A 14,670-nucleotide genomic window follows, 5' to 3' on the forward strand; every position below is an offset into this window, starting at 1 on the left:
AATTCACATGTTTCAGCCCAATTCACACAGTTAATTAACTGCCTAGGAGATATGTGAGTGACTGGGGATATCTTCCCTCAGACTCGCACTGTGGGGAAAAAGAAATGTTGCCCTTATGTGGCCACAATAAAATGCTAAGCACAGACAGAAAGCAAATACCACCGAAGCACGAAAGCACATAAACCCAGACTGGGAGATATGTGGCTGCAGCAGCTCCTGAGATGCAAATGCCTTTAAAAAACACAGCTGAATCCTGTGGACATGTCTGGATTTACATCTCTAGGCTGGGCTCCCATGTAGATTTGCTAAGGCAAGGGTTGTCTACCTTTGGAGAGTCCAAGGGAAGGTCCGCACCAGCTGCTTGCAAGCAGTTTGACTGCAATCCTCAGCAGAGGCTGTGCTGGTCTCGGGAGATTTTTGGGTGATCTGAGGCCCCAGCTGTGATACCTTGCCTGAGTCCCCTGGGCACACGGCCTGTCCAGCCCATCACATCTGTCAGCAGGCAGGCAGGGCCTGCGAATGTCATTGTCCTCTTCTGCTCCCAGAGGCTGCAGGAAAGATCGTGGGGCATTTGGCCATTTTGCAACAGCCTCAGGAAAGCCAGCCAGGGCAGAGCAAATGCCTGACCAGGGCTAAGTACACACAGCAGTGTTTTCCTCATTTACAGACTCTCTCCTCTACCAGGTCATCTGTTTCCATATGACTTCTAACGTGTTCAGAACTTTGAGGTCTCTACTCTTCCAGCTGAAAGAGGTCAATGGCTACAAGAGCTACTGGAGTGGAGTTAGACAGAAAACTCGATGCCACAAACAACACAACTACATAAACTTTGGAAAGCAGCCTGAAAATCTGTCTTAGCAGCCCACCACCCCAATATATTTATGCACAAGTGATTTTATACTTGCAAAGCTGTTCTGTTATCTGATGAGCTAGGAGACGATTTGAGCACCAGATTCAGAGCACCTGTGATGGGATGGGCTGAATCTGGCCCAGCCTCACTGTATTTGCAGTGCTCTGGCCTCAGTGTCCATCCTGGCCTTATGGCTGGTGTTTGTTCCTCTACACTGAGACCTGAGCACCCATAAGAAACAGTTTATGGCAGAACTGGTCCCAATTTGCACATCATCCTGATGGGCAGCCAATTGCAGCTTTCCCAGTCCTGAGCCCTGTCCACCCATCCAAGTCCATAGGCAGGGTTTGCAAATGGTTACAGCAGCTCTATGTCAGGATATGGAAGAAGACATTCTCTTATCTTGTTTCCATCTGGTGTAACGTCCCATGAGCTTAGAAGACACGAAGATGATGCTAAGGATCCTTAAATTGATAGAAACCTGGTGACAGCATCCCTTAGGGGGACTGGCGGTGTCTCCACCTGCCATCGCAGCATAAAGGGCCTCTCAGCTAATCCAAACACAGCTTTCATGCTCAGGCATTGGGTTTGGTATGTGATTTCATTTAAGCCTGGTGGGGTACAGAGGTCCCAGTAGACCACTGTGGAGGAAGCTTTGCAAATATCTTTGAGAAATTCAGCGCTCCTGTTCCAGGATTAATGTTTAAAGGAAGTTGCAAGGGCTCATCCCCTCCTTTGTGCCACAGTCTCTGTGGTTTCTCTTCCAGCCTTTGCCATGCCCTTTGCCTTGCCATGCAATGTGAGCACTTGTAATGCCCCCCAGAAAATGGTCACCTGTCAGAGGCACTGTGACCTTCTACCCCAGGAACAACCGCAGTGGTGTGGCCTTGTTGCCAACCTGTCCTTTTCCCCTGGACCCACCCCATGTGGCACACCTCCATCCTTCTGCACCAAAGGCAGCTGACTCCTGGTGGTATCACAAGCTCCTCCGACGTGCGAGACCCCACCACACATCTGCAAATGGTTCTAATCCCATCCAATATGAGCCAAAAGCCAGACCCTTAATCCTCTCTAAATCTGTACTTAATTACATTCGAAATCCAACCTCCTCCACTGCATGCTGCACACCGCCATATGTGTGGGAGGCAGACCCCCTTCTTCTTAAAATAAGGCATTACTTACAGGGAGGAGGAAGAAAACCTGGAAGGAGATTGCTGAGTTAATTTTTTTCTCAGGCATAATTCCTCTGCAAGAGAGGAGTAGTGTCTTGAGGCACAGTCTGGCTTGGTCCAGCTGGAAAAGCAAATCCAGCCCACAGGCCCCAAGACAAGAACAGACCTGCAGTCAACCCCTCCCCAGCTCATCTGCCATCACATGCCTTCAAGCATTTATTTTTCACATTACCTCCTGAAGCTCCTCTCTGCAGACTGCTGGTTGGATTTGCTCGGAGACATGGCCGAGCCCTGCCGGTGGCCGGAGAGGAGGCTGTCTGTCTCTAACGGATACCTGCTGTCCCCCTCTGACTGGAGGCTCGGGATCTCCAGGAATTCTTTGTCGTTCCACGCACCCACCGTGCCGTCCATGGCCTGGTACCTGACCTCTATGGAGATGCTGGTCTGCAACACACAACGAAGACATGTTCAGCCCATGAGTGCAGCGCAATGTAACACAGAGAGGAAGGCGGGTCCTGCCAAGACCTGAAAGGCAAGAGGGGCTGTTGCATCAATTGGTTTGACCTGCACATCACAAGCTGGAGCTGGAGCTGGAGCTGGAGGTCCCTGCTGCCTCACCACCCCAAGTCTCTTCTCTCCCAGTGGTATCTGAGAGCAAACCTCCAGCTCCATCCTGCTGGAAATGAGGCCTCAGGAAGTGGTCTGACTGCACTGCATCCTCTCTCCTGCTCAGGGACCCCATACTCCTGGTGTTGCTGGTGCATCCCAGAACAGCTGCATCAGATATGAGTGACACCAAAGAAAGGCCCCTGAGCTGCAGAGCCACACTCCAGACACAGCCCTGCCTGTATGTGGGCAAGCAGGAAAATCTGACAGTGTAATATCTGAATTACCTCTCTGCCCAGCCCACTAACTTGTGTTGCATTAAACCACCTCCTCCAGGCTCCCACCGAGCAGTTGAAGGCACCAAGAGCTGATGATGACAACTTATGTTGGTGCTTTTTTTTTTTTTCCCTCCTGTGGTGCATCATTTTGTTAAGAATTTGTGCAGTGCTGTCAAGGGCTGCGGTGCCAAATCTGGTCGCTGCAGCTCATCTTGCTCCCATTTGGCAGCTGAAGGAGCCCTGTGGTTTCCCAGACTCCTTCCCTTCAGCTGCTATAGCAATAAATCAACCAGTGCCAGGGCCGTGCGCTGCTACTTGGCTGGCTGTGCCCATCTCCATTCAGCTTCAACTGAGAAATTAGAGGTTATATCTGATGCAAAGGAGATTGATTTTAGACGCAGGGGCAAAACTTTCCTGGCACCAGGCTCAACTGTCCAGGGAAAATGGGTGATTGTCACAGAAGGTTTTAAAGAGCAGGTAAGATACATCTCTGGGAGAAATGGGTGGAATTGATCCTGCCTTGGGGAAGGTGGGTTAGTGCTCCTTTCCAGCTCTGTGACTAAAGGCTATTTTTGGATATACAGAAATTTTCATGATTAATATCCATTTAGGAGTCAACTTTTGAGAAGTGATGAAAAGGCAAACAAGCCAGGAGCAGGAAAAGTTGCAAAAAATATTCTCTTTTTCATCTATGTTTTTCAGAGGAGACATAGTATCCTGACTCTGTCTAACCACAGTTTGTCACAGGTATTTTGAAAGGTTGGAAAATATGAGATATGAACTCAAGGAATTTAGTGCGTTTAACAAATGAAAGTTAAGAAGTGACTCAAACACAGTTGGAAACAGAGCTTTGGGGAAGGTTTTGATTGATTTTGTTCTGTGTAGTGCAAAATAGAAATTTGAGTCAATCAAAACGATTTGCCACACTGTGCTGACCTCACCAAGCTGTTTCGGCTAGTTTTAAAAAGAAAATATAAAGGAGAGAAAAAGATCTGTGTTGAACCATTAATTTTCACATATTCAAACCACTTCAAGACTGTTGTGAAATACTTTATTTTGAAATCTCATGTTTAACAATATTTTAATGTTAAAAAACCTATAAAAAGAAATGGAAAGTTATAGGTCCAATAAAATGGTACATTTTGTTTTGGGCTGAATAAAACTGTCACTTGTTTGGGGGGAAGTAACAGCTGTAAGCTGAAACCAAGAGAAATTCATAGTGTAAACAAAACTTATTTTAAATAGTGAAGAAAATTAACCGGTAGAATGGTTAACTAAGGGCTGATGGATTCCCCTGTCACTGGATGTTTTAAAATCATTGTTATTTGTCTTTTCCACAAGTTTAAATAGTAATAAATTCTGAGACTTCCCAGAGCCTCCAGTGTACGAGGGCAGATTACCTGTTTCTAATATCCCTTCTGGTTTTATAATTCCTGAATCTTTTAAACGCTTTACTAAGGCAATCAATAGTGTTATTAGAGGTGGCTGAAAGCTGCCAGTGACGTTGTGCAGTCAGCACAGAAAACGGAGAACAATTTTCAACCTTTTCTTTGTGTTTGATTACAGAACGATGAAGCTATGCCTGGAAATTACTTTCCAAGAAATGCCTGCAGTGAAGAAAAGACACATCTCCCTCTCTGGCCAGAAAATGCCCATTTTTAGAAACAGCCCTTCCAAACCCCTAGATGTTATTGCTGGTGCTATCTTCAGACAAAAGCTGGAAAAGGGTGAGCAGCACAAACATTTCCATGCAAAGCAGCTCACATGCCCGGGAGCCCGTGGCATTAGGCTCTGCCTGTTGTCCAGGGCCAGTCCCCACATTTAGGGTCTGAATCACCCTCCGGAGGTGATTGCTGTCTCTGCAGACTATGGCAGCACACACGAACACCAAGTCACATAGACGTGTAATGTGGAAGGGTGAATGCAGGCTCTCATGTTTGTTAAAAAGATTTCCTCTTTATCAGAAGACTCCTGGATGCTCTTCTCATGTTATCAATGGGGAAGGGGAGGCACGGAGCAAGAGGAATTACCCTGCCCCATACGCTGCGTGCACCTCCCTGTCCTCCACTGTGATTTTGATAAACTGAAGATGTGTCTACCTGGCACAAGAGAGCTCCAGATCTTGCTCAGGTGCCGTTGCCGAGGAAACATGCCCTTAAAACCACAGGTTTTAGGGATCTGAGGGAGGCAAAGTTTGTAGAGAGAGGATTGAAGGACATTGCTTTCTTGCCTACTTCTGAGGGTTCTTTTGCAATCTTGGCATATAACTTCTTTTCCAGTTTGCTCAACATGGGGGGCATGCTCCTTCCAAGCAAAACCCTTTTCCTTCACATCTCCAAGGTCCCAGAGTTCAGATGGGCAGTTATCCTGGCTGGCGGGCAGTGACTTCCCATCCTTGTCCATCTCTGCTTCTTAATAATGGCTACTCATTCTTCAGGCCCCTGCCTTCTCTCCGCTTGCAACAGCCCCTTAACAGATGTGGCCCAATCCTACACCCAATAAAAGAAACAGCAGCTCTCAAGGCCAGGAGAACGTGGGTCACCTTTCTAGTAGAGATGACTCTTGCCCATCAGGAGCTCTTCCTGATGTATAGCTCCACTAACATTTCTCCACGCAAAATACTCCAGGCGTTGCCCTCTGGATTCTGTTCCTGGGGTTTCCTCAGTCTGAAATAACCACCTTGCTGGAGCAAAGATTGGGAAAGCATGGTTTGGAGAGAGAGTTTATGAAGCCAAGTTGTCTCTCTGTCCCTGAAGTTGCTATGGATACAGCATGGGAGAAGGTCTCTAAAATCCTGCTAAAAGCACAGAGTGTTTGTAAACACTCACCTTTATCTACCAACTCCAGGTAAAGCAGGGGTGATCTGGGGCTAAGATGCAGAAATGTGTCCCAGAAATGGAGGGGAAATAGAGGGATGTGGCATTAATTCCCAAAGCAAGTACTAGAAACCCAAGATTTGTGCATGTGTCTGCGTACAGCTTGAGGAGGTGGAGAACATGTGGGGATTTATTGTGTTACCCAAGGGAGATCCCTCTTGTAAAATCTGCGTTCCCTGGGCTGCCCCAATTTTGTAGCAATACACAACTCGCAGTATTTTCATTTTCCAGAGCATTCTGCAGATACCAACTGACAAAAGTCTCAGCAGAGCTGTAATGACACAGAGAAGACATAGCAGTATTTTTGGCCCTATGTTACAGATGAGGAACCCAAGACCCTCAGAAGGGATGTGATGAGCACAGGTTATCTAGTACATCAGGTATGGGCTGGGGGAAGGTCATTTGCCTTCCAGGTTCCTCTAGTTAGACATGCACAGCTTTGTGAAGGATAACAGATCATTTGCTCTGATGTACGGTGCAACATACACCAAGCTCCTGGCCAGGCTACAGGACACCAGAAAATACAGATCTTGGTCCTAGGCTAGTTCATTCTAAAGGTCCTTTCTCCTCAGCATTAAGATCTTGACTGGATTTAATTTCCAGCTATTGATTTTCCTGTGCCTCCCTGCTACGCTGAAGGGTCTTGAAAACATGGGATTTTTCTTCCCTAGGAGATTCCCATGGACTTCAGTCAGGCTACTTCTCAGTCTCCTTTCTGATAAACCAAGCAGAAGGGGCTTGCACATCTCACCAGGGGACATCTTCTCCGGTCCTGAAATCATCTTCACGTCTTGGGTCTGCATTTTCTGCATTTTTTCCCCCTCCTCAGAGCTAGATTCCTTGTACTTTTATTGGTTTCCTTCCCTCTCTACCGACGGGAGAAGTCATCTCCTGACTCCTACTAATGAAACCACTAGTCTTTTCATTGCTAATTGCCTGTTGTTAGCACAGAGGGTTATATACAATTGCACATTTCTTTTATGCTGAGCCTAGGAAGAAGCTTTTGATGGAACAGGAAAGTGCTGGTGTGCAGGGGCAGGAAGGGGCTGTTTGAGTTTTTATTTTTTTAATGAAAACACCAGGGGTTTGATATACAAGAAGATTAGAAGTAGCCGTATTTCCAAGTGTGTTATAAAACTCAATTGCCATTGGAAACAGTTCCCATGAGAAGTGCTAACTAGATTTGAAAAACACTGAGTTATACAGCAGCTCATGTGCAGATAGGGAATCTTTTCCTCGGTATCGGGGGCTCCAGGCAAGGGGTGAGGACTTGAACAGAGTGGGAAGCCTTGTCCTTGCCAAAGCTCCCAACAGAGACCACACAGTCACCAAGCCACATGTTAGCAATGTCACACAGCTGATGGCAAACAAGACACTCTGCCAGCTGCTTTCCCAGGTACTTGGGCAGGGCTGTCTGCAAGACGAGTCTCCCTGCAGGTATGCCTAACCCTGACCTTCTCCCTGCGAGTATAAAGAACAGGACTTTAGGCCAGCCAGCTGCCGTATGAGATATTGCTCATTTGCTATGAGCCGTAGGGGTCAGATAAAGGTATTACCAGGGGACAGAGACAAACATTGTAAGTGTAGATCATTTCAAATAACCAGTAGTACTGAAGGGGGCATGGCAGAATGGGACTGGCCAGGAACAGACACACACAAGTTTCATCACAAAAAGAGAGGGTTGCTTGGGGGCAGAGGCTGTCTGGGTCTAGTAGGCGTTAGAGGCAATGTGGGGTGAGTCAGGATTAAATATACTAGAGGCTAGGGCAGAGCCCTCACGGGATTGCTCAGGAGCAAGAGCAGTGGGAACACACAGAGCAGTTGCTCAGCTTCTCTGCTGGGATCTGAAGAGCATGTTGTGCTCTGAGCTATCACAGGTCTCCCGTAGTAGGACTTTGACAGGCTATTTCCAAGCTGTGCATAAACAATTGCACCTTATCTGTATGCAAATCAAGCATTAAGGGCATGCAGGCCTGACCCATTCCTGTCTGCACCCCTACCCCACGCTCTCGTCTCCTCACTGCGTGCAGTATAGCCAGCTTCTACTGTGCCACCCACAGAAAAGTCCCAGCTGCCTTTGGCCTTCAGGCCAAGAGTAATGGGATGGAGAAAAGGCAAGAGGATTTGGGGATTCAGGTGCATCACACAGACACATACGTGACTGTTCCCTCAGAGAGTCAGCAGAGAGACAACCAGAGAAATGGGCCACTTACTGAAAGGCAGCAGTAGCCATGTATTCCTCATGACCTACCTGAATGGCTGAATTATTGTCATCTATGAGTGTGTCTGTCACTTCTAGCTGCCCTTCCTCCACCACTTTCTGCAGGACCATCCGGAAAGTGCCAATGAGCCTATAGAGCAGAGAAGAGAAGGGTCAAATGAGCTGTTGTGAGCCCCCACCAGCATCCATTCCTACTGGGAAAGGGCTTTGCTAGCCAAGTCAACAGAGGGTGTATGAGCGTTTTCCCTTCCCATTGGCCTTGTGAGGATGTAGACATGAGATGTAGAACTGGTGCTGGGCCAAGGAGCTGCAGCTCAGAAATGGATGAAGAGGGTTCACACCCCACAGGACCTGCTGCAGGTAGTGGTGATTCCTGCCATGGACCAGGACGAATGCTGAGGCTGAGGTGCAGACATATGACATCTTCCAACCAGCATGGCCAGTTCTCCCACGAGCATCTGACCACCACCTAAATTCCCCCAAAATTAGCAGGATGTAGGCTTCTAATTGCTCTTTGTGGCTCACTGCAGTGTGCGGCTGTAGCCACCAGGGAGTGCAGCACCATGTGCAGCTAAATGCAGCCACATTCATTAAATTAAAGGCCAGAAAGGATGCCACAGAGAGCAGAGAAGCCTGGTGCTCTCTAATAGAAGTCATTACTTATTCGCCAGCTCACAGCTTGTCAAGGAGCTGTGGCTTTATGTTCTTCATGTTCTGGTGTTCCACCAAAGAGACCTTCCCAGACTGGGCTAAGTCAGCCTGAAAAAAAGAGCCAGCTATGAATCAACAAGTGACTTTTGGCAAAGCAAAAGCCCTGGAACAGTGAATTGTTGCCTTATGTGATCTGCCTTACAAGTTATTGCCAGCATTGTAATCCCAGACCACAGCAAAGATATTACAGGGCACACCAGGAATAATTTTGCAGTGTTCTTCTAGCTGGGGTCAGGGAGAAAGCTGTTGCTGATTAAATGACTTCCTTGCAAACCTTAGGGCATCACTTACTCATTGCAATGCTGATTTATCAACATGTCACTTCAGAGAGAGAGATAAGTACTCACAATGCTATGCTGGGGTATATAGAAGGCTCCTGTCCTGTCTCTGTCACTGCTTAATCCAAACACTTGATGCTGTGTCTACATTCATCGCCCTCCAGAGAGACAGAGCACCTTGGAGACCCAAGGGTTATCAGCCTTGCCCCATGTCACATAGAGTCTGTGGCAGAGCTGAGGATGGACCATGTCTTTCCCAACTCTCAAGCTGTCATGTTATGCTTTGAGTCACCCTCTGAACCACAGCATGGGGCTGGCTGGAAAAGCAGGGTCTGCTCAGCCCTGCACAGCTCCCTGGAATTTTCACTGACACAGCGGCTGGAGTCATCTCCATCCTGCCTCTGCCAGCCCTCTCCTTCTCCTTCCCCACCCACAGGGAACGGCCGTTTCTTGCACTGGTTATGTGTTATACTGTGTTATGTGGGGATTAGACATTACTGCCTTGGCTGTTCCACTCATAAGAGAACAGAAATCAGACTGTGCAGTGTAGTTGCTCCATTACCACTGACCAAATGACCTGCCCCGGAGGGTGACACCTTAATAAACTCCCTGAGGGAAAAAAATTATACACGTTACTGTTTCTCATCCACTTGCCTAGCTCTATCTGAGTTGTAGCAGCAGAGGAATCCTTCTTTACAGCAGTGGTCTCTAATGGTCCCTGCTTTAGCTTGCTGCAGCTGCGTGTGATGCTTCAGAAGTGAAGGAGTCCAGCCACAGCAGACCTGTACAGGTATGGGGTCCTTCCCAGCTCCTGCTCACCAACCAGGCGAGCACCCTGCAGGATGTTCACCCCTTCACCTTAGCTCCCATGCTGTGCGCACAGGCAGACCCTAGCATTAAGCTCTTTTAACCCTGTGCACAAGATGCCGTGCAGGCCACCAAACATGAACAACTTTTCTTTGTGTATTTCACAGTGCTTCATGCAAAATGAATAATGCATCATCACCTCCCAGGGAGACCTACTACATCTTCTTTCAGAATGGGCTCATCAGGGAAAAAGGATGCTGTATCAGCCTGGATGTCAGGGTTTGCCAAATAATGTGATTCTCTGTTTGCAAGACTAGCAGCCCTGTGTTGTTTTTGGAAACATTTTATTTCTCAAGATTTGGTCTCAGACTCTGTCGTAGGGCTCTGGAAGGCTGTTCTCTGCTCATGGCTGGATTTGATTTCAGCAGGTGGCTTTTCAGAGAAGTCAGGTTTGTATGGTTTACTCTCGTAACCTGAGCTCTAAAATCAAGTTATTTTAGTATGCTTGCTGACTAGTTAGATTTGTTTGTGTAGGATTGTGAGGCGCAGCTGGTAATGCCCTGTGCAGTGCTCACTCTTATATGTATTTGTAGGAGTCAGTATTTAACCTGTTTGCAGGTGGCACATTATATAAAGGCAGTCCTCTGGAAATGCTGCACAGCTCATGAGGCAGAGGCTAAAGTTTGGTGACAGCTCCACTGCTTCACTTAGATCCAAGTGGACCTAAGTACCTTTGGCCCATAGGTGAATTTTGCCCGAGCGTGGGCTGCTGAAGGAGCAGGAAGCATCTTGCAGAGATACAGCAACAGCAGATGTGGCTATGAGTGGGAACACACCTCAGCCATGAGAAGTCTTCACTAGCACGATGGGCAGTGCAGAATGAAATGGAGGAACCTGAAATTAACCTGATTTCTGGAGAATTTACCCTGGACTTAAACTCCCTCCTAGCTTGCTGTGGTTTATTGAGTTATCCCTCAAGGAAGAGATGTAGTTTCAAGACAGGGGATGCTCCTTCTCCAGAGTACACAATTGTCCTTTGTACAATTTAATGCTCTAGAAAAGTTGACTTCAGGATACTTAACATGAGACTGCAATCAACCCCCCACTTCAGTACCCTCAGACTGAGGGAGGTAGGATAAGCAACTGTAAGACTACCAGAGCTTTGGGCATTTCTGCTTGCCATTTAAGCTTCAGAGTTTGCTCTAAAATGGTTTCAAGCTATCTTGCTTTATTTTGCAATTGCAAGGGGTTAGGAATCTGCCTGCACTCATTTCTCACAGCCCGAACACATCTTCATTTCCCATTTGAAATCTCCTGCAGCCCAATATTCACAGCTGCTGTTTCAGCAACAAATCAATACTGAGCTGAATTTTTCCTTAGGGATCTCATAGCAGGCCACAGATCTTTTTGTCCAAGGGTCAATATGTCAGAATCAGAGAACTGTTGTCTGGAAGGGACTTCCTATGCTGGATAAGACCATCACCAACTCTAGATGAGGTTGCCCATGGCTTTATCTAGCCACATCTTTAAAACCTCCATGGATGGAGATCCCTAGCCTCGTTGCTGACCTTTCCCAGGACTGTACCACCCTCCTGGGAAAATACTTTTTCCTAATGTTCAGCCTGAACGTCCCAAGCCACAGATTGTGCTCATTGCCCCTTAGTATTTCATCTGTCACTACTGTTATCTTTGACACTCCCCTTCAAGTAGCTGTAGGTTGTTGCTAGATGGTCCCTGAGCTGCCTCATCACCAGACCAAAGAAACCCAGATCCCTGCACCTCTCCTTTTAGGTTACATGCTTAGGCACTAGGCAATTAAGGGACTAGTTTTGTACAGTGGTTTTGGTAGTTTCAGATGATGGCTGGTGATGTTGACCCTCAAAGAAGTAACTGAGGCATTAGTCTTAAAAGAGTAATGACAAAACTTTGCAATGAATTTTTGCCGCCAGGGAACTGTATTTCATAGGAAACACCTAAAGCCAAAGCTGAGAGAATATACTGGGGGGAGAAGGGGTTCTCCTGACACCCTTTCTGCTTCCTCTAAACCCCTGCTAGTGGATGGTGTTGGGACAGGGCACAGGGGTCCCTTCCTAACAACATGAGCCAACCTGCCAGACATGCCCTGCTTCTGTGACCTGCTTCAGTGCTGTCTCCTGTCTGGGACAAGGTCACTTGAGAGAACTCTAAAGATTAGAGCAACATCGTATCTGGCCCCGGCGCTTCTGTAGTCTCTCCAGCTGAGCTGCAGTTGAAAGCACACGCTGCCTTTGAGTGCTCATAATTGCAGTCTGTTGCTATAGCAAGGAGAAGATAAAAGCAGGTATCTTCGAGCCAGTTCTAGCTAGCCCTATATGACAATTTCTCCCCAGCTGCAATATCTGGACCCCGGCAAACACACAAAGAGCAGATTCTCCTGTCTCCTGGGAAGATGGTGAGATGTAGTCGCTGCCATCATCTTCTTAGCATATCTTTGTAAGCTCTTCAGCCTGTCTTGTGTGCCTTGCCTCTGCCTTCCCCAGCTCCTCTGGCAGACCCGAGGCCAGGGCTCAGCTTGTAGGTAAGCGTATGAATTATTAGAAAGATGCATCTGTGTTATGCTTGGGATAAAGGTCTCCTTCCTTGGGCCCCTCCCAATCCACTCCCCCTGGCAGGCAAGAGCCAGGCAAAAGGGAATGAAATATTCAGCAGCTGTCTACACAGTATTTCACTTTCAAGCGTTTCATAATTCATCAAATGCCCTGCTCCTTCCCTGGCAGTTCTGCTGACGGAAAGAGAGTTTTTCTGGGTCACTCGTAATTTTATCAGACTAGAGGAACATCTTGTTTCAAACCCACAAACTGCTAGCTCCATGCTGGGCTGGTTTAGTGTTTAGAGATTGCTCAAAGCCTCAGATCAGGACAGTCAGAGACTTCTGCACACCCTAAAAAGCAAAAGCTCTGGTGCCCAAGGAAGGATTCAACCAGTGCAAGAGCAATAACCTCAGGAAGAGCCTGAGGCAGGACTATCCCCAGGGCATTTTGGATGGGCCTCATTTGGGAGGGGGGGTTTCCCAGCCCGGCCATTACCAGCCCCACTGGAGACTAGTGGAGAAACTGGGTCCTATCTAAATTGAAGATTGGAAGTTGAAACTATGATTGGAACATTGGAACAGGTTGTCCAGAGAGGTAGTGGAGTCTCCTTCGCCGGAGATATTCAAAACCCGTCTGGATGTGATCCTGGGCAATATGCTCTAGGTGACCCTGCTTGAGCAGGGGGGTTGGACTAGATGATCTCCAGAGGTCCCATCCAACCTAAACGATTCTGTGATTCTGTGATTGCAATCCAATATCAAACAGAAAAAAATGCAGTAAAATAAATAAAACAGTTACTGCGCAGAAGCATCATACAGACAAGCCTCACCTGTCCCCCACCCAAACAAGCCTTCAGTGCACTTCATCCTCCAGAGTGCCTGAGAAAATAACGGTCCCCAGGAATATTGCGTGGGTGGAGAGGGCAGCCAGGAGCAGCCACAGCAGCTGCCCACTGGAGCATCTTCTCTCTGCCTTCCCCTGCCAAGATGCCTCCTGACACTACCAGCTGCAAACACCAAAGAACTCAGTTACAAGCCTCCAAACTGGAGCAGCAGCATCTCTGACCTCCTGAACCTCAGCTACGACTTGGATTGTGCCCCAAGCACTGCCTTGCTCACAGGCATCCTATTCAGTCCAGACATCTGCAAAGACGGCAACGGGGTCTGGGACTCTTGGTTTTCAGGGTCTTCATTAGGGGAACTGGGCTCCTCTGTAGAGGTATGACTATGGGAGATGCTGATCTTTCTACATGGACCATTGATGGGTTGTAGGTGACCCCATGGCTTCAGTCTAGCGAGCCAAAATTAGCAGAGATGATGAATCCTTGCTGATTTGTCAGCTTTCAGAGTGATGGCCACCAAAACCCCGTTTCCCAGCCACTCCTATTCTGTGATCACCTTTTAGTTTCCTTATCAATAAGCCAAATAGGTAGCGCTGCTGTTGTCTTCAGTATCGGCAGACCTATTAAGGTTTTAACCAGTCTCTCTGCTCCTCTCTGATCAACCCTAGTTTTGGGGCGTTCTTCCAAAACTGTGGGCCCTAACACTAGATGCATTTTTTCAGGGCCAAACACAGAGATAGAAAAAACCTTTCTATCCCTGCGCTTCCCCCTCTTTACCCTTCTAGGGACTATGCTAACTTCAGGATACAGTGCCACCTTGAGAACGTGCACCCACCGTGACTGCCTGGTGCTTTGGCAGCGCTGCTAACTATAACTGCTTCTTTTCTCCCTGCACATGGAGAAAAGGCAAATGCTGTATTGACGAGACCCTGTCCCCATAGGACTCTGTCAGTGACAGACTTCTTCAGTGATGAGTCTGTGCTTCAAGCTGTCCCTGAGATCTGGTTGCATGTAATGGTTTCAACACACACCATGTCAAGTTTTGCAGACTTTCCATCTCCTAATCAAAATATTGTGCACGACTAAGTCAAACACTGTACAAAAGTCTAAGTATATCCACACTTCCACTATTACCTTTAGCAACCAGATCTGTAATCTCATCCCAAATTAGAGCTACCTGACAGGATCTATTTCAATAAGACAGGGTTGACTGGCACTCATTATACTATTCTGGTCGTCTTCCAGGGTGAAATAAAATCCATTTATATTTAATGAGAATTTTTGGAAGAGTTTGCTGAAAAAAAGTTAATTCACTGAAGCAACTTTTAATATCTGGAGGCTGCTCAGATGAAACAGCTGTTGTGTCCTACATTTCACATACATACATCCGATGACTTAAACTGAGCCAGCCAACACAGCTCCCTCCTGCTCACCTTACTCTGGCTTTTTGATGAGCCAAG

The 14,670-nt window shown here is 47.4% G+C and overlaps 1 protein-coding gene across 8 annotated transcripts in view; it reads right to left on the minus strand.

The window, feature by feature from the left end:
* Window positions 1-14,670, minus strand: part of LOC104154097 (otoferlin) — a 119,304-nt gene that overhangs the window by 72,309 nt on the left and 32,325 nt on the right. For 7 of the 8 annotated variants that reach the window (XM_068936681.1, XM_068936679.1, XM_068936676.1 and 4 more), the window contains exons 4-5: window positions 8,034-8,133; window positions 2,255-2,466 (exon numbers count right to left, since the gene is read on the minus strand). In XM_068936681.1, coding sequence (XP_068792782.1) covers window positions 2,255-2,466; window positions 8,034-8,133 — 312 coding nt within the window. Of the gene's footprint in view, window positions 1-2,254; window positions 2,467-2,586; window positions 2,850-8,033; window positions 8,134-14,670 lie in introns of those variants that run through there. The other variant, XM_068936680.1, reaches the window with a different exon arrangement.

Source organism: Struthio camelus, chromosome 3, assembly GCF_040807025.1.
Source record: "Struthio camelus isolate bStrCam1 chromosome 3, bStrCam1.hap1, whole genome shotgun sequence".
NCBI lineage: Eukaryota > Metazoa > Chordata > Aves > Struthioniformes > Struthionidae > Struthio > Struthio camelus.